Genomic DNA, 23,857 nt, shown 5'->3' with positions numbered 1-23,857 from the left:
TCACTCAATGCAAGCCATTTCAATCTATGGTGTCCACAGATTGATTTATAATTGAAAATGGCGGTCGAAACCGGTACCAGAACAACGCAGGTCCCCTAAACAGGGGACATTACATCTAAGAGCTTTTAAAATAAATACATGTTGGCTGCTGGGTCAAACTAAAGTCACTTCTGATTGTGGGCCTCTTTAGTGTATTATTGTAATGAAAATATGTTACAGAAACATTTGATGTTTTACAAAATAATTTCATGGAGAGTAAGGAAACTGGTAGGGAGTCTTATGTAGTTATGACCATGATATAAGTTCATTGTCCATAGCGGGGAGTTGAAACAGTAAGGAAATAGATCTGAGTCCTCTTTTACATTACCAGGAAACTGGCAAGAGTACCTTATCTCAAATATCTTTTCCAACTTATTTATCAATCATCTTTTGAGGCGAAGACAACCTTTTGGGACAATAGGGAAACTAAAGCTAGGAATAATGATTTAGACACAATCTCTAATGATTTAGACACAATGCACAATCTCAGAGTGCTCTCAATTAAAATACGCTGCATTTTCCTCTCTCCCCCAAACATGAGGTATAATCTCATTGACTCTACAACAACAACAAAAATATATATGTGGGATTGGATATTACTCAAAAATGCAACAACACAATACTTTCGTAGATTAAAATATGTGTACTTCAAAAAAGGTACAAAAACACACACACAAACAAACAGTGCCCAGATGCTTACAAAAGTTGGGAGGAAAATCTGCTTAATTGATTTTGAAGCGCAAGCTGTTTGTTCTGAATGAAATGCATTTTAAATAGTGTGACCTACTCAAACATACAGACCAACAAAATCCCTAAACAACTGCTCACAATTACATTCTAACAAAGCAAACCCATTTGTTCAAATAATTACCCTCTCAAAATCTTTACAAAGTGTTCCCCAATTGTTTTGACAGAATTGACCCCCCACCCACCCACGTTTGTCACTGTGACTCCATTGAGTCATGCTTTTATTGAAGTCAAACCCTAAAATAGAGTGCTTTACCTTACTTTTGATCAGACAAACATAAGACAGTTTACATACAGTAGACATTACACCAGAAATTCAATACCACACACACTGGTTAAAGTCCTAAAATGTATCCTCTATTCTGTGTCATTTGAAAACCTCTTACTGAATTATACAACGCCTTTTATTAGTGCAGTACCACTCCCGTTACAGATATTGTTTTAAACACAAAGTCCAGTGTGACTCACTCAAACATTTGCCTTGGAAAGCGAATATTTGATGTGAAAACAAAACCGTACATGACTGATTGCACTGCTGTGGTGGGTTGTGTTGCCATTGTGGTTAAAAGAATCACTGATTCTCAGACATTGTCGAATCTATATTCTGTAGTTCATGTCTTACAAGAGCCCTGTGATGTCAAAGAGAATGTGAGATCTCTTTACTGATGTCTACTGAAGAAAGCTGAGAATATGCCAAAAAAAGAAAACAGATAATCTAATGGTGGCATAATATATCAATTGCAACACTGAGTATTGCAAGTTTTGGTTTTATGCCCTAACACTATACAGCTGATTCAAATGAGGATTAGTTGATTATTTGAAACAGCTGTGTAGTGCTAGGACAAAAACCAAAACATGCACCCCTTGGGATCCAGAGGACAGTGTTTGGGAAAACCTGATCTATCAAACTAAATTTCAAGGAACAAATTAGTGATGGATATTCAGTTTATTTGAGATTTTCCAAGAGACTACATTTCTATAGGCAAGCTATCAGTTAAATGAATATCTAATTACATAACTAATTATTTAATGACACTTAGGCTACGTTTAGACAGACAGCCCAAATCTGATATTTTTTTTTCCACTAATTGGTCTTTTGACCAATCAGATCATCTCTAAAAAAAAAATCTAATGTGAAAAGATCTGATTTGATTGGTCAAAAGACCAGTTAGAGGAAAAAATATCAGAATTGGGCTAACTGTGTGAACACAACCTCACCTGTCCAGTCAACAACCACTCCAATCTGTCGGTGTTAAGCCGTTGAGCGTAGACTTAACTTGTGTATAACATGCAACAACATCTCCAGTGTAGATACTGAAACTCACCAGTGGATCCCTCTACAAGCACCGTGTCCATTCAGACCCTCTTCCTGACATTCAGATTCATTGATGTCCTTCAGTCTTGATTCATAAGGATTCATAAGTCCTTCAATTCGGCTCCAGATATTCCAAGACTCTGAAAATCAGTTTGGTCTTAAAGAGCCTCAACACAGTCACAAGAGGCTGTGTGTGGAGAAGCTGTTGTCAGTTTCCTTCCATATAAGGCTTGAATTTCTTGGTAGTCTCTTTGTTCTGGATGATCCTTGCTTAAAAATGTGGGCAATCTTATCTCAACACCAATGCAAGCTGGTGACCTGTGGGAAAAAGTTCAAGCAGACAAAACAAATATGAAGACAAGTTAAAATGTCTCATCATAATTATCACCTTGAAGTACCTCAGAGTCAAAACAGTAACTTTTGGTGTAATCAGATCAAACAGACATTTCCTTACATGTTGCAAGGGTAAGAAGTTGAGCGCCATTGTGTTTCGACTGCTTGAAACAAAAGCAACATGGGGTCTTTCAGTATATAGTGGGGCAAAAAAGTATTTAGTCAGCCACCGATTGTGCAAGTTCTCCCACTTAAAAAGATGAGAGAGGCCTGTAATTTTCATCATAGGTACACTTCAACTATGACAGACAAAATGAGAAAAAAAATCCTGAAAATCACATTGTAGGATTTTTAATGAATTTATTTGCAAATTATGGTGGAAAATAAGTATTTGGTCAATAACAAAAGTTTCTCTCAATACTTTGTTATATACCCTTTGTTAGCAATGACAGAGGTCAAACGTTTTCTGTTAGTCTTCACAAGGTTTTCACACACTGTTGCTGGTATTTTGGCCCATTCCTCCATGCAGATCTCCTCTAGAGAAAATCCAAAGATTTTCTATGGGGTTGAGATCTGTAGACTGGCTAGGCCACTCCAGGACCTTGAAATGCTTCTTACGAAGCCACTCCTTCGTTGCCCCGGCAGTGTGTTTGGGATCATTGTCATGCTGAAAGACCCAGCCATGTTTCATCTTCAATGCCCTTGCTGATAGAAGGAGGTTTTCACTCAAAATCTCACGATACATGGCCCCATTCATTCTTTCCTTTACATGGATCAGTCGTCCTGGTCCCTTTGCAGAAAAACAGCCCCAAAGCATGATGTTTCCACCCCCATGCTTCACAGTAGGTATGGTGTTCTTTGGATGCAACTCAGCATTCTTTGTCCTCCAAACACGACGAGTTGAGTTTTTACCAAAAAGTTCTATTTTGGTTTCATCTGACCATATGACATTCTCCCAATCTTCTTCTGGATCATTCAAATGCTCTCTAGCAAACTTCAGACGGGCCTGGACATGTACTGGCTTAAGCAGGGGGACACGTTTGGCACTGCAGGATTTGAGTCCCTGGCGGCGTAGTGTGTTACTGATGGTAGGCTTTGTTACTTTGGTCCCAGCTCTCTGCAGGTCATTCACTAGGTCCCCCCGTGTGGTTCTGGGATTTTTGCTCACCCGTTCTTGTGATCATTTTGACCCCACGGGGTGAGATCTTGCGTGGAGCCCCAGATCGAGGGAGATTATCAGTGGTCTTGTATGTCTTCCATTTCCTAATAATTGCTCCCACAGTTGAATTCTTCAAACCAAGCTGCTTACCTATTGCAGATGCAGTCTTGCCATTCTGGTGCAGGTCTACAATTTTGTTTCTAGTGTCCTTTGACAGTTCTTTGGTTTTGGCCATAGTGGAGTTTGGAGTGTGACTATTTGAGGTTGTGGACAGGTGTCTTTTATACTGATAACAAGTTCAAATAGGTGCCATTAATACAGGTAACGAGTGGAGGACAGAGGAGCCTCTTAAAGAAGAAGTTACAGGTCTATGAGAGCCAGAAATCTTGCTTGTTTGTAGGTGACCAAATACTTATTTTCCACCATAATTTGCAAAGAAATTCATTAAAAATCCTACAATGTGATTTTCTGGATTTTTCCCCCTCATTTTGTCTGTCATAGTTGAAGTGTACCTATGATGAAAATTACAGGCCTCTCTCATCTTTTTAAGTGGGAGAACTTGCACAATTGGTGGCTCACTAAATACTTTTCCCCCCACTGTATCTGTAACTGGCAGGACAGTCAGAGAGCTGTGTTAGTTACCTGGGTCGACAGAGTTTCATGACAGGATGTGTACGAAGAGAATGGCCAGGCCAATGTTGAGCAGAATCACCATGGTTATCACGATGGTGTTCGGACCCTGAAAGAGAGAGAGTAGATTTATTTAATCTTTTATTCAACCTTTATTTATACAGGTTTATCATGTTGTGATAAATTCTGCAAGACAGACCTGTTCAAGATAGTAGCAGTCAAGATAGCAGGAGATGTTGTTAGAACAATGAATATACCGGTAAGGTATTTTAAACCTCCTATAGATCTATAAAACATCAGAAATATGAATGGGATGAACATAAAATCTCAATGAGCCTTATGGTAACATTTTACAATGAAGCTGCATCTATTCCTGTGTAGCAATTCTGTAATGACTCTAGTAACAACATTTAGCCTGGGCTATTGGAAAACCTCCCCTAGAATACATGCCTTATAGGGCAGACTTCTTAGGGCTCACGTACCAGTCAAACCCCTAGTCTGCACGGCATCTAAAATCTAAATAATAATTCTGAACAAACAACTGTTGCTTCTGTAAACACCCATGTAACAGTCACCTATGTTTATTGACATATTTTCATCGATGGGAATTGGTCATCTGGATGACAAAATAGGAATTTTCTTAGCTACTTAGAACTACTGATGGTAGCTGTTGGTTGCTGGAGAAAAATGTTTGTCATGTAATCTGTTCATAATTTCACTTGTACGCTCCCAACCAGTAATGGGAGAATTGTATTGATTGTGTTAGTCAAAACGTAAATGCCGTTGAGAATATGTACAAACATAACTAGAGGGGTTATTATTAACATAACAGAGTAGAGGAAGAGGGGAGGTTACTGAGATAGGGAGTCTGATTAGTCTGGTTTAAAGGACCAGCACCAATGGCAGTAAACAGTCTCCAGAGTAACATCATGTTACAAATTTGCACTTAGAGGAGAGAGAGGACCTACTGTATGCTATGAGTCTACTTTTAGAACTCAGGTCATGGGAGAATGTACTACAGAATATGTAAGAAGAGTCTTCATTTGACTGAATTTGTTCTCAACACTGTTCATTACATGAGATATTAATTGCTTGAATTGCCTTACCTGCTCAAATTCATCTAGCTCTGTAACTTCACTTGTACCTGGGCTCTTTACCATGTTCTTCATCAGCTTGGCCTCCGCTTTGGGTTCAACCTTAGGTGCTTGTTTGGGTGCAGGTGTGGCAGGTTTTGAAGCCGGACTGGCCTCTCGTTTTGGCGATGGCTTGGGTGACAGCGATGGCTTGGGTGACACTTTATTAACAGACTGAGCGCTGGACCCTGGTTTGCTCTCAGATACAGCGGATACTGGTCGTTCATTGACCGACTCTGTTCTTTGTGTGGGCTCTGCCTCATTCAGCTCGGGGGTGACGGCAGCTTTGGAAGACTCTTTGGAGGCGGGATGAGGGGGTGGGACTTCTTCTTCTGAGTAGGTGACACTGGTCCTTACCAAGGGAGTAGCGTTGGACAATTTAGCCTCAGAGGCCGTCTTCTCCAGGGGCTTGATCTCCAGGTCAGAGCCCTGCTCTATCTTGTTGCTCAGGCGGCTGGAGGCGCGGGAGTTCCCCCGGCTGCTAAGGATGGGGGCAGAAGTGGGGCAATCTTCAGGGGGAGCAGTGGTGGTGGCCACATTGGACGAGGGGGTGGTGGGTCGGCTGTTGGTTCTGCTGTTGGGACGGCTGCTCCCCCGACTTCCACCACCTCTGTCCCCGTTCCAGCCAGCAGGGCCGAGTAGATGGGAGTCCTCTTTGCTGATGCTGCCCTGTTTGGAGTGCCTGGATGCTGGAGGGGTGATGGCTGGGCTGGGGGAGGGTGTGCAGGCTGGAGTGGAGCCAGGCCTGTCGTGCAGCATTGGGCTTTCAGCAGGTGTCAGTGGCTGCTCTGCTAACAGTTGCTCATGCATTATAGGGTCTGTGTGCTCATTGGCCTCTGAGATCTCCTGTAATGCTCTCTTTTTCATGTACTCTGGGCCTGTGGAACAACATGAATAAATGTTATGTTTGATGAGATTCTAATCTCAACAAAAAGGTAACACCCTGACTAGACTGGCCATGCGAGCGTTGCAAAATAAATGTACACATACATGTTATTTAATCAAATTATCAAAACTGCTCACGGGCGTTTGCGTAGCCAGGAGCAAAAATAGAACTTGGTTCTATTTGAGACCCTTGATGAGCTGCAAGTCCTGCCTCTTCCATCTACTTATTGGTTTTCACGAGCATACTAACCCACGTTGGTGATTGAAAGATAAACGAGGAGAGATTCATTAAGGAAAAACAAACAAAGTTTCCTATTTTATCTGTGGATTGTCAGAGTAGAGAACACAAGATTTTGTAGGACTCAAAATGGGTCAAAATTTTCCAAAGACCCAGACAGAAAGGACCATATACATTTCAGGTAAAATAACAAACCAAATCTCACAGGACAAATTAGCTAGCAATAGCAAGCTAGCTAAACATCCATGAATGTTTCATGTGTGTTCCGACCTGTCCCCAAATTAATATAGTTGGTTCACAGTTGTTTTGGTATTTTAACCTTCGTGCCATGAAAGCGTCTGGTGGGGACAGACAAAATCAACATGCGCATGATGGCGCACGCGCTGTGCCGGTTTGGCCAATATGTAAGACTAGATCAGACTAGATAAAGATCAGACTCATTTGTTTAGCTAAGAAGTGGAGACAGTGAAGGATGGATATTCCGGGGTATCACCAAGGTCTCTAATTGAGGGGTATCACCGAGGTCTCTATTTGAGGGGTATCTATTTGAGGGGTATCACCAAGGTCTCGATTTGAGGGGTATCACCGAGGTCTCTATTTGAGGGGTATCTATTTGAGGGGTATCACCAAGGTCTCTATTTGAGGGGTATCACAAGGTCTCTATTTGAGGGGTATCACCAAGGTCTCTATTTGTATTTGGAGCCACTCTGTCTGCTTGTTCCAGTCACACCAGGAACGTCTTGCTAGAAAACCTCATGTGGGGGGACTACAGCTGAACTGAGAAAACAGAGCAACTGCTGATCCCATTAAAGATCCCATTAAGATTGATTATTCATAGTTCTCATTTTCACAGTCTAATAAAAAAAACATGGTACTTTAGGCTGTAAATATCACAGAGTGGACCTTTAATCTTAACAGCTGAATTGCAATATGCCAATCCAAACAAGTTGAGTCTGTAATATAGGCCTAATGAAATATGAACTGCGAGCTGGTTCTTGATGTACAACCTATAACATAATTCTGCATGGTAGGATTTTAAATACTGACTTGTCAGAGCCTTCTATTTACAGGCTCTGATGTAAACACTTACTATCTGACCTAAAGGGCAGACAAGCAAACACGGACCCAGACAAAAAGACTAATAGATGGAGTGAGAAAAGATCGATCACATACTGTTGTTTGGATCCCAATTTTTCATTCAAGAAGATCCAAGACAATTCTTGCAGGTAGAATCTGGGAAATATTTTATCCTCTAGCAATGTTTCTCCCTGTCAGCTGTGTGTTAGTAATAGTTGATGGTGGAATTCACAGTGGGCTATGCCCATTTGTACCATAAGACACAGACATTTCAGGCAGGCACTCAACAGTCAGTGACAACTTGTTATCAGTGTCTTTTTAGATCTGCAAAGCACTCCACGGTGTCCTGGGTGGGTAGTGAGTGACTGAGAGGAGAAAGAAATGCAGGGGCACACTGTGTGGCCCTGAGCCACTGACAGACCTGTAAGGAAACTGATATGATCCCTCTACCCAAGTAAGACACTTCTTTTTTTAGACCTTCAAAGGTGACTACCCTTGCGGAGAGCCTACCTCAGCCAAGCAAAGAATAGAAACAGCAGCAAGACAGATCTTTCTATCGGTCTGTACAGCAAGATGCTAGATACCTTGAACAGGACTTTACTTTGCTTTTAAAATCTTGTAATATCGTTCAATTCACTTTTAAATACTGTTCTTGAAAGTATTGCATTACTGTTCTTCCAGGTCTTGTACAGCACTTGGCTATTGGAAGGTATGTGAGAAAGCCTGGATATCCAGGTTCTTGGGTACTGTATCTCTTGTCCGTATCATGCCCTGGATCATACAGTTGAGAAGTCCACTTCACATACCTGGCTGATAGAAGGAAGGGGACAGTTCCCTGGCCACCACCCTGGCGACGCTGGACTCCTGGTTGGAGGCCTGGGAAGCCTGATCGGCAGCATCTGACTTGGCCTTAGCATGGGTCGTCCTGCAGGGAAACAGACAACGCCTAATTTACTCAATATCCACAAACCCAACCTAACAATGACTTACTTGACTTATTCCTTATTCTCCTGATATACTATATACAGTGCATTCGGAAAGTATTCAGACCCCTTGACTTTTTCCACATTTTGTTACACTATAGACTTATTCTAAAATGGATTAAATACATGTTTCCCTCATCACACTACACACAATTGTTGTATTTTTTAAATTTAAGCTTTATTTAACTAGGCAAGTCAATTAAGAACAAATTAGTATTTACAATGACGGCCTACACCAGCCATCCCTACGGTGAAGCATGGCAGCATCATGCTGTGGGAATGTTTTTCAGCAGCAGAGATTGGGAGACTAGTTATGATCGAGGCAAAGATGAATGGAGCAAAGTACAGAGATCCTTGATGAAAACCTGCTCCAGAGCGCTCAGGACCTCAGACTGGGGTGAAGGTTAACCTTCCAACAGGACAACGACCCAAAAGCACACAGCCAAGACAATGCAGGAGTGTCTCTGAATGTCCTTGACTGGCCCAGCCAGAGCCCAGACTTGAACCCAATCAATATCTCTGGAGAGACCTGAAAATAGCTGTGCAACGATGCTCCCCATCCAACCTGACAGAGCTTGAGAGTATCTGCAAAGAAGAATGGGGAAAACTCCCCCAAATACAGGTGTGCCAAGCTTGTGGCGTCATACCCAAGAAAACTCGAGCCTGTAATCACTGCCAAAGGTACTTCAACATAGTACTGAGTTAAGGTTCTGAATACTTCTGTAAATGTGATATTTCTACTTTTTTATTTGTAATACATTTTCACAATTTCTCAAAAACATTTTTTTCTTTGTAATTCTGGGGTATTGTGTGTAGATTGATGAGATAAAAAAAAAAAATCAATTTTAGAATAAGGCTGTAACGTAACAAAATGTGGGGTCTGAATACCTTCCGAATGCACTGTTTATATAATTTTTTTTTTACATCACATAAATGTTTGGGTTGAAAAAAACATGTTACAAAGAAAAATACACTGAACAAATATTTGTATTGACTTTTAACGTATGTGTATTGGCCATTAGGTCTCAGTTGATGGTAATTATGAAACATTTAGTCTCACAGTAAATGGGGTAGTGGGTATAAAGTATCGTTAGAGCATCCTGATTTCCACTACAGAGGACACGTATTAACAAGCTTTTATTAAGCTCTTATTTAATGTGAAAATATTACACTACTCTGAAAACTCACCAAACTATTCCTGAGATATTTACCCATTAGAAACAATTTTACTCACAAAATTGATAATTACACACAGTGACACCCCCACACGTGAAATATCTTTGAAAAGCCCAGAATATCCTCTCAAAAGGTACACAGTGGCATGTGTGGCTTTAGACTTACGGACCAAAAACGAATGTCCCCTAGACAGGACAAAAATGTATTGCTGGGTCTCAAGAGGTTATAGCTCCTAGCGGAGCAAAGGACCACAAAAGTGCATGTTTAGTGAACACTGTCTGTTAAACTTTACAATGGCTAAATCTGTAGCTACTTACGTGATCAAATATTAAAATGTTCAAATAAACAGATCTGACCTAAAAGCTGAAATATTGTTAATCAGATTCTGATCATTGATCATGACAATTGTCTGTGAAAATAATTGGGATATTCTGCTACCCTTTCACTAGGTTTTAGGTGATCACTGTTGCCACTGCAAACCCAAGCACCCCATAGACATAATTTCCCTACTATTTATTTGGAAAGATACTTTGGCTGGACTATAAAAAGCAAAGAGAACATCCCCAACACTTAAGAGTCTGTTCCCATGCCTTATAGCCAGCTAGCCCTTTAGTCCAAGAGATTTATACTGGTACGAACTAAAAACTCAGGGGTTGTGCTGTAAGAAACAAACGTTACTGTAACAATCCAAAACCAGACTCAGATGGACCAAAATACTACAGAGATTATTCTTTACAATATTTCATCTTTAAAAAAATATTTGATAGGACTGTTGTGTGGAGTTGAGTTGGTTGCAAGGTTTATTATTAGTATTAGCTGGAGAGGGTGTCCTATTCTGCCGTTGGAGAACTGGAACAGAAATAAATGACTCTTTAACACCTCAACCCAGACAACGAGATACTGCCAGGGGGCGTTATCCTGTATGTTATATTCACAGAAGTATTAGTTTATCATGTGAATTTATGAATTAAGTTATTTCTTAATTCGAATACTGTATAAGAGGCAAATACAATAAATTAACATTCCCAGTCTGCTGGGACTCCATTAAAAAAGTTGACCTATTTGCTGTGTACTACTTGAAAAATAAATAAAATGCATATACAGTATATTGTGTCTGCACAATGTGTCTGTGGCATAATGGCTACATCATATTGCATTAAATAAATGTATATCAAATGTTGGACCTTGACAGCACTTCAAGATGTATACTGTATTGTATAATCTACAGAGACTCCTCCTCCCGCCCAACAATTTCTCTTCTATTTTTTCTCTGGTTACCTCACAGGGTTATTATAAATCATAGTGTAGGAGTGAGTATGTTATTATAAACCCTAGTGAAGGAGTGAGTGTGTTATTATAAACCCTAGTGTAGGAGTGAGTGTGTTATTATAAACCCTAGTGTAGGAGTGAGTGTGTTATTATAAACCCTAGTGAAGGAGTGAGTGTGTTATTATAGTGAAGGAGTGAGTATGTTATTATAAACCCTAGTGAAGGAGTGAGTGTGTTATTATAGTGAAGGAGTGAGTGTGTTATTATAAACCCTAGTGAAGGAGTGAGTGTGTTATTATAAACACTAGTGAAGGAGTGAGTGTGTTATTATAAACCCTAGTGAAGGAGTGAGTGTGTTATTATAAACCCTTGTAAAGGAGTGAGTGTGTTATTATAAACCCTAGTGAAGGAGTGAGTGTGTTCGGGCTTCAATGCTACTGATATCTACCCCAGGCCCAGGCTGGGGCTGAGTCTTACTGATTGTGATGACTCCGTGAATACTTGACATACTGTAACGTTACACTGGGGCTTTAAATAGATCCATCCACTTGAAGACTTTGAGGGGTAGGCAGCACCATCGAGATCCAACCTGGACTCAGGGGTAGATGTAACATAGTAAATGTAAATCCAGGACACTACAATTAGTCTGATATTTCACTTTCCATTTGGTATTTGTGGCTGTCCATCATCCATTTCATTTGAAATGTTTAATACAAATTACAATTTGTATGATACTGTATGTTATGAATTGCAATTAGTACAATATGTTACTGTTTTGCAAAACGTATGATATTTTACGAATTCCAATTTCTTGTGGCTGATGTTAGCTAGGTGGCTAGATGGCTTACGTTAGCTAGGTGGCTAACATTAGCTAGGCTAGGAGTTAGGGTCAGGGGTTAAAGTTGTAGTGAAGGTTACAGTTAATATTCGGGTTAGGTTAAAGGGGAAGGGTTAGCTAACATGCTAAGTAGTTGCAAAGTAGCTAAAATGTAGTAAGTAGTTGCAAAGTAGCTAAAATGCTAAAGTTGTCCGTGATGAGATTCGAACACGCAACCTTTGGGTTGCTAGACATTTGCGCTATACCCTCACCCATCCACGCCGACCAACTACCCTTAACCATACCAAACACAACATACAAATTTGAGTGTCCTGGATTGACTTTACTATGTTACATCTAGTCTATGAGACCAGGTTGAGAGATCATATTAAATTACTAGAGGGACAATGTCATAAACCCTCAAAGTTCCAGAATGGTCCAAAAATTCTGGTATTCTAATTTCTAATTATGCGGGAAGCACTTCCCCAACATAATAATTAGGTTGAGGCTGAGAATCCCTGTCTTCATATAGTACAGTAGATCAACAACTGTCTGCTCTTAAGTCAACAATCCCTCTTTTAAGGGCTTCTTCACTGTTTCTTATACAGTAGTCTCAGACACACTGAGGTCTTGATAAAATGGCAAACAGAGAGACAGAGAGTCTGTTCGATTGAACAGCTGACAAGCCCATCTGCCGTTTACAAGTTTATGAACTAGGATATCTTAATATAAAACAAACTCTTGAACACTAAAACTCAAAATGATTACTTAAACAAATTCAATTATTCTAGACTAGAATGGCAGTTATAGCAGTATAGTGTTATAACAGTATAGTGAGTGTAGTGGGACTTCAATGAACATACAGTATATACCTAAAATGTAAACAGTTGACAGATACGACGGGCTCCTCCAAGGAATACATAACAAACATGATCTGGTGTGTAGTGTTTAGAGGTTCTAAAATGGCCGTTCTGTTGGGTTGCCAGGCAGTGCTATGCCTTTACGTGGGAGGAGTGTCATGACAGATGGTGCTTCTTGACTACCTGCAGTACTCCTCACAGTCCTCTTAGATTGCTTGTAAAGTAAACCATCAGTGTAGGCCCTGATCCCAGATCTGTTTGTGTGAAGTTAACCGACGAGGAGAGGGCCACCAATGCTAGTATATTGCTTCTGAACTACTGATGGTAGCCTTGTTCCAGATCTGTTTGTGCTATTTAGCCAACTCCTATGGTTCGGTAATAACCATAGGAATTGTCAAGAAAGACAGCACAAACAGATTTGGGACCAGCCTACACTGGTGGTTTTACGTAGCCTGGTCACAGATCTGTTTGTGCTGTACAGCCAACTCCTATTGCATGACAATGACCATAGGAGTGGGCAAGACAGCACAAACAGATCTGGGCCCAGGCTACAGAATCATCAGTGCTCACTGCTCCTGAACCAAGGCAGCTCTACTCATTGGTTCACTTCAAAAAGTTTCTTGAACAAAGTCTATGTGAAGCTGCAACCTAAATACCTATGCACTATTCTGAGGGCAAGAAGCCAGTGAACGCAAGACACTCAGTTGGTCGTCACAAACTTGTCATAGACAGAAATATTCCTCAGCACCCCCCCCCCCCCCCCCCATCCTCAGACGATCTGCAGGTGAAGAAGCCGGATGTGGAGGTCCTGGGCTGGCGTGGACTGTGGTTGTGAGGCCTGTTGGGATATACTGCCAAATTCTCTGAAACGACGTTGGGGGCTGCTTATGGTAAAGAAATTAACATTCAATTCCCTGGCAAAAGCTCTGTTGGACATTCCTGCAGTCAGCATGCCAATTGCACACTCCCTCAAAACTTGATACATCTGTGGCATTGTGATACATCTGTGACATCTGTGGCAAAACTGCACATCAGCTTCTTTGTATGCCACACCTGTCAGATGGATGGATTATTTTGGGAAAGGAGATCACTAACAGGGATGTAAACAAATTTGTGCACAACATTTGAGAGAAATAAACTTTTTGTGTGTATGGAAAATTTCAGGTATCTTTTATTTCAGCTAATGAAACATGGGAGCAACACTTCACATGTTGCGTTTACATTTTTGTTCAGTATATATTTTTAAACATTAACATAAAGCTAGCTTGACATTCATTTGAAAAATAATAGCTAATGCAATTTTCCTTAAAAAGCCTTCATTAGCCATGACTATCACTGGACATTACATTTAGGTCAGTCTGCTTTTCGTCATGCTACAGCTCAGACTTCACACGACAGTCACAGGAGATACTCTGTCATTGTGCCTGTCACTGGAGCTCTGCAGAGGAGTGGGGTCCTGAACTTGTGCCAGTGGGAGGGTTTTATAGTACTACTAGCAGAATGGATGTGCTACTTGACTGAGCAGTCAAGCAATACAGTATCTGTTTGTTGTTCTGGGTGAAAGGACACCAACATTAGACTTTCATTACCTCTTCTGATTTGAAACAATGTAAACATGAAAACTGCTGACAATATAGTCAGGTAAAAGTTTGTCTCATTACTTTACAGTTTTCAGCATCACATTAATTCTGACAATAGACATTCAATGTACTCTAAATGGGTATTGAGGAAGTGTATGTACAGTACAACGGTTAGAATAGACAGTGTTATCCCAAACACTCATATTTACTAATCATATGATTGGCTGCATTGAGACAAAACCCACAAGCGTCATTTCAATTTCAAGTTTTGATTTACATTTGGTTAATTTGTCAACTAACTTGAATTTAACGTGAAATCAACATTAAATGTCACCATGTCATTAGATGAAGTTTAAAAGTGAAAAAAAAAAATACAAAATGCCTTTACGTTGATGAATTTTTACAAAAACAATCAGTTTCCCACTTGATTCAATATCATCACGGTGAATTATTTGGATTAAATGACATAGAAACAATGTTGATTCAACAGGTTTTTGCCCAGTGGGAATGTACATGCCAAACTCTTACCTCCACTGCTCTAGTATCCATGATGTGTTGCCTGTCCACTAAGCTACTGACTGCTCTAGAATCCATGATGTGTTGCTAGGCTACTGACTACTCTAGAATCCATGATGTGTTGCTAGGCTACTGACTGTCCTTGTATCCATGATGTGTTGCCTGTCCGCTAAGCTACTGACTGCCCTAGTATCCATGATGTGTTGCTAAGCTACTGACTGCTCTAGTATACATGATGTGTTGCTAGGCTACTGACTGCTCTAGTATCCATGATGTGTTGCTAGGCTACTGACTGCTCTAGTATCCATGATTTGTAGCTAGGCTACTGACTGCCCTAGTATCCATGATGTGGTGCCTGCCCGCAAGGCTACTGACTGCCCTAGTATCCATGATGTGTTGCTAGGCTACTGACTGCCCCAGTATCCATGATATGTTGCTAGGCTACTGACTGCCCCAGAATCCATGATGTGTTGCCTGTCCGCCAGGCTACTAACTGCTGTCGTGTCCATGATGTGTTACTTGCAGACCTGGGTTTAATTAAACACTATTTGAAATTGTTCAAATACTTTTATTGATTGCTTTAGCCTGCCTGCAATGTCAGATAGGTGAGGTTTGTATTGCGCCAGGCAAGCTCATTTAAGCCCAGCTACAGTACTTGAAATTATGTCAAATACTATTTAAACCCAGGTCTGGTTTCTTGTCTGCTAGATACCAGTCAGTAAGTTCTAAAACCTATTTGAGAGCCTTGTCACTGCATGGGGGACTGGTTAGCAAACTGTTCCAACAGACCACAATGTTGTCTTCAGGTTTAGTTGAGGATACTAACACCATAAACATAGTACATTTTTAGGTCTTAAGAAGCAAGTATGTAGTCATTCAAGTAAGCAAGACTTGGTTGTTTAATTCATTGATGAGCTGTTTTACAGCAGTACTACTTCTACAGTAAACTATGATGTGACGTTACTAGTCTAGCGTGTCAGACAGAGCGTAGACTATTTAGTAGAGAAAACATCCTTTGGCTGTGGCTTACTGTGACTGGGCAGGAAAGATGAAGGAAGACGGGAGAGCAACAGCAATCAGCTGTTGCCTGCATTCCCTTGTGATTGTGATACAGCAACAGTGTGTGCCTGCCCTTATTTAGCCAGCCAGTCAGGGCTCCAGTTTGTACTGAGTACTGACACTAGGCCTTTTTCTATCTGTGCGTCATTTACACCCAGACAGTCCCAGACAGCCGTGGCCTCTTCTTCCTTCAGATACTCTGAAGAGACTCAGCCCACATCAGACACACACACGTGCGCACACACAATACCAGGGACAACTCAAAATATTAACTGAAAGTCATGGCAGGGAGGCATGGGGGCAGAGAGGGAGCATTAACTAACCTAACCTGCGGGCGGCTGAGTGTCTCAATAAACCAACCACGTCTCAGAGAATTTCTTATAAATCTGTACAATATGTTACGAATTGCAATTCGCACAATATGTTACGAATTTACAAACTTACAATTTGTTACAAATTTGCAAAACGTATGATATGTTACGAATTCCAATTTGTTGTGACTAACATTAGCTAGGTGGCTAATGCTAACATTAGCTTGCTGGCTAACATTAGCTAGGCTAGGGCTTAGGGTTAAGGTTAGGGTTAATGTTAGGAGTTAGGTTAAAGGGTTAAGGTTAGGGTTAGGGGAAGGGTTAAGGTTAGGATCAGGGTTAGCTAACATGCTAAGTAGTTGTAAAGTGGCTAAGAAGTAGTAAGTAGTTCAAAAGTTGCTAATGAGCTAAAGTTGTCTGTGATGAGATTCGAACATGCAACCTTAGGGTTGCTAGCCGTTCGCATTATACACACACCCATCCACCCCGACCAACCACACTCATTTTTGCCTTAAATAAACTGCTGTCTTATGTAACCATACCAAACGTAACATATCTTAGTAATTTGACTGTCCCGGATTTACATTTATTATGATACGTCTATACTATGAGACCAGGCTGAATAAATAGGTTGTATTTATAAACCCCTGACTTAATGGCTGATGGTTGTTTGGCCCTGGCACCTTGGCTGTTGCCTGTGCAGTGGACAGGGAGCACTGCTGCTCTGCTGTCAGGGACATGGTTCACGTCATGCAAAAGGATACCATCCTGGCTAGCTGCCCTGCCCTGTCCTCCACCCCACAACAACAGAGCAGAAGGCTTCAATGGAAAACTCCTCTGGATATAGGGGTGATTCAATCACTTCCCAGTTCTATTTCTAGAATACAAGTGACAATCTTCTCATGACTGTTTCCAGAGTAGCAATATGATTAAGTAGAATATTATTTTTTTTGCATCACTATTGCATTACTGGCTGTTAGAGATTCTGGGTACCACTAAAATGAGCTGGATGTATGGGACAATCAGAATTGACCTCATCCATTGATGAAAAAGTAAAGAGACCTGATAGGTTATAACCACTGTGGTGTCCTTAATCCACAAAGTGTGTTTCCACAGTAAGTCCTCAAAAGGCTTCTGGTTGTTTCAGATGTCTATTCATGGAGTCTTCGGGACTAGGCCTGTCTAGAAGATGATGTAGCTGAGCCTTAAAACAATACAAAATACATTTGGCCCATAATTCTTGTAATACTGCTTGTCTCAGTGGTAAAATATTTAGATTTCCATCTGTCTAAGAGTCAGCACAGGATCTGCAGTTCATCAGCCTGAGTATATGTCTCAAATGGCAACCTATTCCCGGTGTAGTGCACTAATTTTGACCAGAGCACTATGGGCCCTGGTGAAAAGTATTGCACTATAAAGGCAATAGGGTGACATTTGGGACGTAAACCTACTGTTGTAAACACAGGGCTTATTTCAGGTGCTGCTGTGGCTTACAGTAGATCTAAAAGCTGCTGCCTTCTATGGTGAGGCACGAAAGAAACCTCTGTCATCTTGAAAGTCAGCGACTGGGTTTCTCTGTGTCGGTAGCATAAGCATGTATGGACAAATTAGGTCTAGCCGGCCTACAGTAAACAAAGAACAAAATCTTATTCAAAACTTAATTGTAAAGAGATGCCTCAGAGATTTCCTTCCCTATCAGTTTAAGCAAATAGGGGAGTCTCAACCAACACCCTCTCTCAAAAGTGTACTGTATCAATATAAATTGAAGTGCACTGCAGATAATGATTTCCTGCCACAATGCCTAACACACACACAAATGACAGAGGTAAGAGGGGTGTCACGTAATCAATCAGACTTTGGTGTAATGGTGACATGGCCTTTCTCTAAAAAGTATGTTTGGTTCCCTGACATCCATCCCCCTTACCTTGCCAGGGGGGCTGCACAATAAACTGAAACCATGGCATTGCTTCTGCTGTCGAACTTGACATTGATTTCTGTGTGACATGGCTGACTTTGCCCCATACACTGCAGGAAAAGAATGGCCTTCGTTGTTTGAGGCACTGTGCTGTCAACGAACAGTGGTGCTAATTTGTCAAGGAACAGCCTTCTACTACAACGGTTGCCCTCTGTATAGCACACAAGAGAAGCAGGAAAACTAGAAGAATGCAGAATGCAGAAGAATTTCAAAAAAGACTAGATGAGACAGGGTGGCACACAGACATTGTCCTTTTCTCTTCAGTCTGTTACAAGCTGTATATAATGACTCCACACAGAATAAGTCACTTTTTTCTCTCTGTCTTCTATGGCTCCTATTGTGACCACAGCCAGAGAAATCACAGGAGCAACACCTGCAACTGCTGAATCTGATCTAATTCAATGGCGTCTTTATTTGCCATCATCAACCTATTTTTACAATTCAGTGCCATACAGTAGCCCTCCTGTCCATGTACTGTTATGCAGAGGTAGGCATCAGTGTCTAAAACATTGAACATTGACATTGAAGCAGAGCCTTGCTCTTGTGGGTGCATTTCTTGGGGAATTGCTAAAAGGAATAGTGGGAGGAGAGGCATAGGGTGAGTTGTTATAGAGAAGAAATGTGGTGTACTTGAAGGATTTAAAAAGTGTTACTGAAAATGTGTCTGATCATGATCACCTAGTCTATCCCAGTAAGGAATATGCATGGTCTTTTCCATACCTGGAGGCAGCGATCTCTGCTTTCTGTTTGGCGATGGCTGCCGCCCGCTGAGCTCCCTCCACACTGCGCTCCACTTTCTGCCTGATCTTGCTGCCCTTCAGTTGGATAACCCTCTTCTTCATGGCCTTCACCAGCATGTTGTTCATATACTTTCCTTCCTCCTTCCCTCCTTCCGCAAAGGTAGTGCATCCATAGCCGTGTCGCTGGTTGTCCAGCCATTCGCCTTCATACTTTAGCCCACTGGAACGTTCGCTTATTCCATAGCCTGAACGCTTGTCGTTCTTCCACTCACCCATGTAAACCTCTGTCGTGGTGGCATCGATGTCGGCCTCCACAGGGGGGAAATCCTCTGCCCCGGCTAGGCTCTCATCTCCCAGACTGATGGTGGAGTTGGCATCGCTGGCCACATCGCTGGCCGCTGAACTCAACGCTGACTCGCTCCTCGCTCCCAGGAAGCTTAGCTTGCTCCTCACGCTGGATAAGGAAGTACGGGAGTCAGACTTCTTCAGTTTCCCCAGGAGAGACCCCCTTCGGAACAGGCCCTTCTTCTTGGGCTTGACGGCGTCTGGGTCCACCTGGAGCGTGAGGGCAAAGCCACCCCGGGAGGGTCCCAGCTGGGTGGGTGTGGTGACTCGGGCCTCCTGGCCGGCGGCGTTGGTGGCGATGATGACGGGGACGTCCTGCTGAAGCAGGGTGCCATTACTTTGCTCACTGCGGAGGGATGTGAGGGAAGTGCGGAGAGGGGAACGAACCACCGCCGCCATGCCGTAAGGCACGCTCTGGCGTACTCCGTACCCGTGTCGCATGCCGCCAGTAAATTGGCCCTGAAATGTGCCTGGAAAGACAAGAGAGGGAATTGATAGATATGTTAAAATATCTGGCAAAATAGCCAAAATAGCCAATAAAAAATGAAGCTTTGTCAGCCTCTGATTTATATTTTTTTGGTGAAGAATCAACAACAAGTGGGACACAATCATGAAGTGGAACGACATTTATTGGATATTTCAAACTTTTTTAACAAATCAAAAACTAAAAAATTGGGCGTGCAAAATTATTCAGCCCCTTTACTTCCAGTGCAGCAAACTCTCTCCAGAAGTTCAGTGAGGATCTCTGAATGATCCAATGTTGACCTAAATGACTAATGATGATAAATACAATCCACCTGTGTGTAATCAAGTCTCCGTATAAATGCACCTGCACTGTGATAGTCTCAGAGGTCCGTCAAAAGCGCAGAGAGCATCATGAAGAACAAGGAACACACCAGGCAGGTCCGAGATACTGTTGTGAAGAAGTTTAAAGCCGGATTTGGATACAAAAAGATTTCCCAAGCTTTAAACATCCCAAGGAGCACTGTGCAAGCGATAATATTGAAATGGAAGGAGTATCAGACCACTGCAAATCTACCAAGACCTGGCCGTCCCTCTAAACTTTCAGCTCATACAAGGAGAAGACTGATCAGAGATGCAGCCAAGAGGCCCATGATCACTCTGGATGAACTGCAGAGATCTACAGCTGAGGTGGGAGACTCTGTCCATAGGACAACAATCAGTTGTATATTGCACAAATCTGGCCTTTATGGAAGAGTGGCAAGAAGAAAGCCATTTCTTAAAGATATCCATAAAAAGTGTTGTTTAAAGTTTGCCACAAGCCACCTGGGAGACACACCAAACATGTGGAAGAAGGTGCTCTGGTCAGATGAAACCAAAATGGAACTTTTTGGCAACAATGCAAAACGTTATGTTTGGCGTAAAAGCAACACAGCTCATCACCCTGAACACACCATCCCCACTGTCAAACATGGTGGTGGCAGCATCATGGTTTGGGCCTGCTTTTCTTCAGCAGGGACAGGGAAGATGGTTAAAATTGATGGGAAGATGGATGGAGCCAAATACAGGGCCATTCTGGAAGAAAACCTGATGGAGTCTGCAAAAGACCTGAGACTGGGACGGAGATTTGTCTTCCAACAAGACAATGATCCAAAACATAAAGCAAAATCTACAATGGAATGGTTCAAAAATAAACATATCCAGGTGTTAGAATGGCCAAGTCAAAGTCCAGACCTGAATCCAATCGAGAATCTGTGGAAAGAACTGAAAACTGCTGTTCACAAATGCTCTCCATCCAACCTCACTGAGCTCGAGCTGTTTTGCAAGGAGGAATGGGAAAAAAATTCAGTCTCTCGATGTGCAAAACTGATAGAGACATACCCCAAGCGACTTACAGCTGTAATCGCAGCAAAAGGTGGCGCTACAAAGTATTAACTTAAGGGGGCTGAATAATTTTGCACGCCCAATTTTTTAGTTTTTGATTTGTTAAAAAAGAGTTTTACAGTTTTATATCTTTATGTTTGAAGCCTGAAATGTGGAAAAAGGTCGCAAAGTTCGAATACTTTCGCAAGGCACTGTATTTCAATTGAATGATTTCCTTATATGAACTGTATCTCAGTAAAATCTTTGAAATTGTTGCATGTTGCGTTTATATTTTTGTTCAGGGTAGTTGGAAAGTCTGTAGTTCAACTAAAGTTATTAATGTGGCTCAAACTTATCATGGGTCTCTCATGCAAAATCAGACATGTGTCTGGATGCCATCGGCTGTAGCTATAGCTAGGCCGTCTGCTGGGCTATTATTACTTCCTGACACATGGTGTCAGAACCTCCCAATCAACCAATCAAAAGGGCCCAAAACTGATGAGTCAGCTACTGAGGACACCAGGGGCTTTAAACAGACAGCACTGCCACCAATATCATTGGTGTGATCTCTCAGCAGGTTCAAGTGTAGTGCCAGTATGAGGACAATATAGCTTGGTCCGAGATCTCTACTGTATGTGTGTTTGTCAACTCCTCTGACTATTAGTTCATTCAACAGTAGAGCAATCAGTGTTTCTCCTCCTGTTTCTTTCATTTACTCTCACCGGTTCTTTGGGGCCCATACAATGTCTCAGAGTAGGAGTGCAGTTTTTCCTTTTAGCTCATAATGAATACAATTGCATGGACAGTGGGGGACCTGATTCTAGATCCACACTTTTACACTAGGCCCATGACTTATTGTGTGTGTGTGTGTTTGCATGCGTGTTCGTTCGTGTGACAGCAATTGAAACAATAACTTCCACATAAAAACACAGCTTAACATCCCACAACATAGCACACACTTTGTATGGACACACACTGCTAATGCGCCATCCACTGCCACTATCGTTTGGCAAGAGGCCCTTAGGAATGGGCAAGATCCCAATGGACCATCTGCAGCAACACTTGGGTTCCTCTCCTTGGTTCACTGCTGCAAGCTTGAGTCACTCATTCTCTCATAAAACACCCAAATGGAACATTAGTATTGTAGTGTAGTGTATAGCCCACTATGCTTTGTTGATAACCACTCATATTCCTGCTCTTATATTCTCAGCTGCACCTGGATATATCAGCAGAAACCAAAACTGCATACCTGTCCTATGTAATTAACTACCTCTACCCTTTACCTTCTTCAAATGTTAAATGTCAGGTATGACAGATGTCAATGAGGCTAATAGATGTCCTATTGTTATTACACAGTTATTACATATTACAAATGCAACATTCCCATGTTGTGTCTAGGAAGTACATGATGTGTCTAGGAAGTACTCCACCAGATTCAGGACAACATATAAATAAAGGAATAAAAAACATACCACCATCAGCATAGGTCTCTGTGCCATATCCATCTTGCAATCCGTTATTCCACGTTCCTTCATACTTCGCCCCACTACCAACACTCAGCCTCAAGCCATATCTCCCCTTGAAGCCATGAGTCCATTCTCCCTTGTAAACCCAATGTCCTTTAGTCTCAACTCCAAGACCATGGCGCTTCCCTTGCGACCAGAAGCCTTCATAGGCGTTTCCGCTTGGCCAGGTGTAGACTCCAACCACCTCAAACCCGTAATTCCAGGAGCCGGAGAACTCGCCCTGTCCTTTAGGTCCGGTGCAGATCCCATGCCCATGGGCTTTGCCACCTTCCCAACCACCACAATAAGCTCCACCATCATCAAATTCAAAACGACCTCCACTCATACCTTCCCTTCTGTGACTGCAGACAAAAAAAATGTAGTTTTAAAGGAGGAGTCAAATCAATGACTTTTTGAAAATGTTGGTAAAGATCAAATATTTTCTGTCAGAATGGATCCGCCTTCACCTGTCATCAAAAACGATTTAAGAGATCCTTGGCACTGTGCTTAGAATATGTTCTTTGTATTGTTCTTGAATATTTTTGGGGTATTTTCCATGTAGCCTTGCACTCTATAGACACTTCAAATCAATTTGTTTCAGACGCGCATTTTAGTCTACTTAATTATCTCTTATTCCTTTTGATTATTTCAGTACTCTTCTTCTATTGATCGCTGTTCGATTTCAGAGTCATGAACTTCATAAAGGCTCTGTGCTGACTGAGTAAAATTTGTTACGGTTGTTTTTCCTACTAATATGCGATTATTTAGTTGAACAGTTTTTGGATGTCTTCTTTTTCTGGTTGAGCCAGGGATCTTGCATGGCTTTCCAAGGTGGCCATAGAAAAGCCCCTTGCCCCTGTCCCTGCCTCCCCTCACTGGCGCTGCTATCACCAAACAGTTGGCGCTATTGGAAATGTTTTAGCAGACCTAACAAGGCGACCAGATCCACACACACTGTTCCAAAAATACAACCCAATCCTTACGCTGCTGCAAGGAGTGATGCCAGATCACTTGCCACTTCGGGGTTGGGCGTGCATATGGTCTATCTACAGTCACATACTCTAATCTAGTGCATTTTAAATAGGCCCCAATCTTCTATTTAACGCTTCAACCAATTGTGCACCACCAACAACGTATGGTGAAAGTAAAATGTCAAAATATTTAAAAGATCGCGTAATAGTTTAGTAATTTCTAAATAGTAGCACTGCTAAAATACAGTAAGTATTCCCTTTACTGGGACCAATAGACAACGACTTGGATGGGAAATAAGTACGCTATAACGGTAAATACTCAACCAAATTGTACTAAAACTTAGCTGCAACCACACTCTTATTGCTTATT

At 41.7% G+C, this 23,857-nt stretch overlaps 1 protein-coding gene across 1 annotated transcript; it reads right to left on the bottom strand.

Annotated features, from left to right (window-relative positions):
- Positions 1-224: 224 nt before the first annotated feature.
- On the bottom strand, positions 225-23,570 carry jph2 (junctophilin 2). The gene is made up of 6 exons (XM_021616713.3): positions 22,484-23,570; positions 18,823-19,657; positions 8,363-8,481; positions 5,330-6,234; positions 4,236-4,332; positions 225-2,419 (listed from the first exon to the last, which is right to left on the bottom strand). The coding sequence occupies exons 1-5, from the start codon at positions 22,860-22,862 to the stop codon at positions 4,252-4,254; spliced, it is 2,319 nt and encodes a 772-aa protein (XP_021472388.2). The 5' UTR covers positions 22,863-23,570; the 3' UTR covers positions 225-2,419; positions 4,236-4,251.
- Positions 23,571-23,857: the final 287 nt, after the last annotated feature.

This window comes from Oncorhynchus mykiss, chromosome 9 (assembly GCF_057628025.1).
Source record: "Oncorhynchus mykiss isolate SJ-2025 chromosome 9, ASM5762802v1, whole genome shotgun sequence".
NCBI lineage: Eukaryota > Metazoa > Chordata > Actinopteri > Salmoniformes > Salmonidae > Oncorhynchus > Oncorhynchus mykiss.
This window is presented reverse-complemented; position numbering and strand designations above follow the sequence as displayed.

Excerpts from the sequence above, each read along its gene's own strand:
- jph2 (XM_021616713.3), bottom strand. The coding sequence starts at position 22,862 with ATGAGTGGAGGTCGTTTTGAATTTGATGATGGTGGAGCTTATTGTGGT. Across the intron at positions 19,658-22,483 it reads AGAGACCTATGCTGATGGTG|GCACATTTCAGGGCCAATTT; the intron begins GTATGTTTTTTA and ends TTGTCTTTCCAG. Across the intron at positions 6,235-8,362 it reads CCCTTCCTTCTATCAGCCAG|GCCCAGAGTACATGAAAAAG; the intron begins GTATGTGAAGTG and ends GTTGTTCCACAG.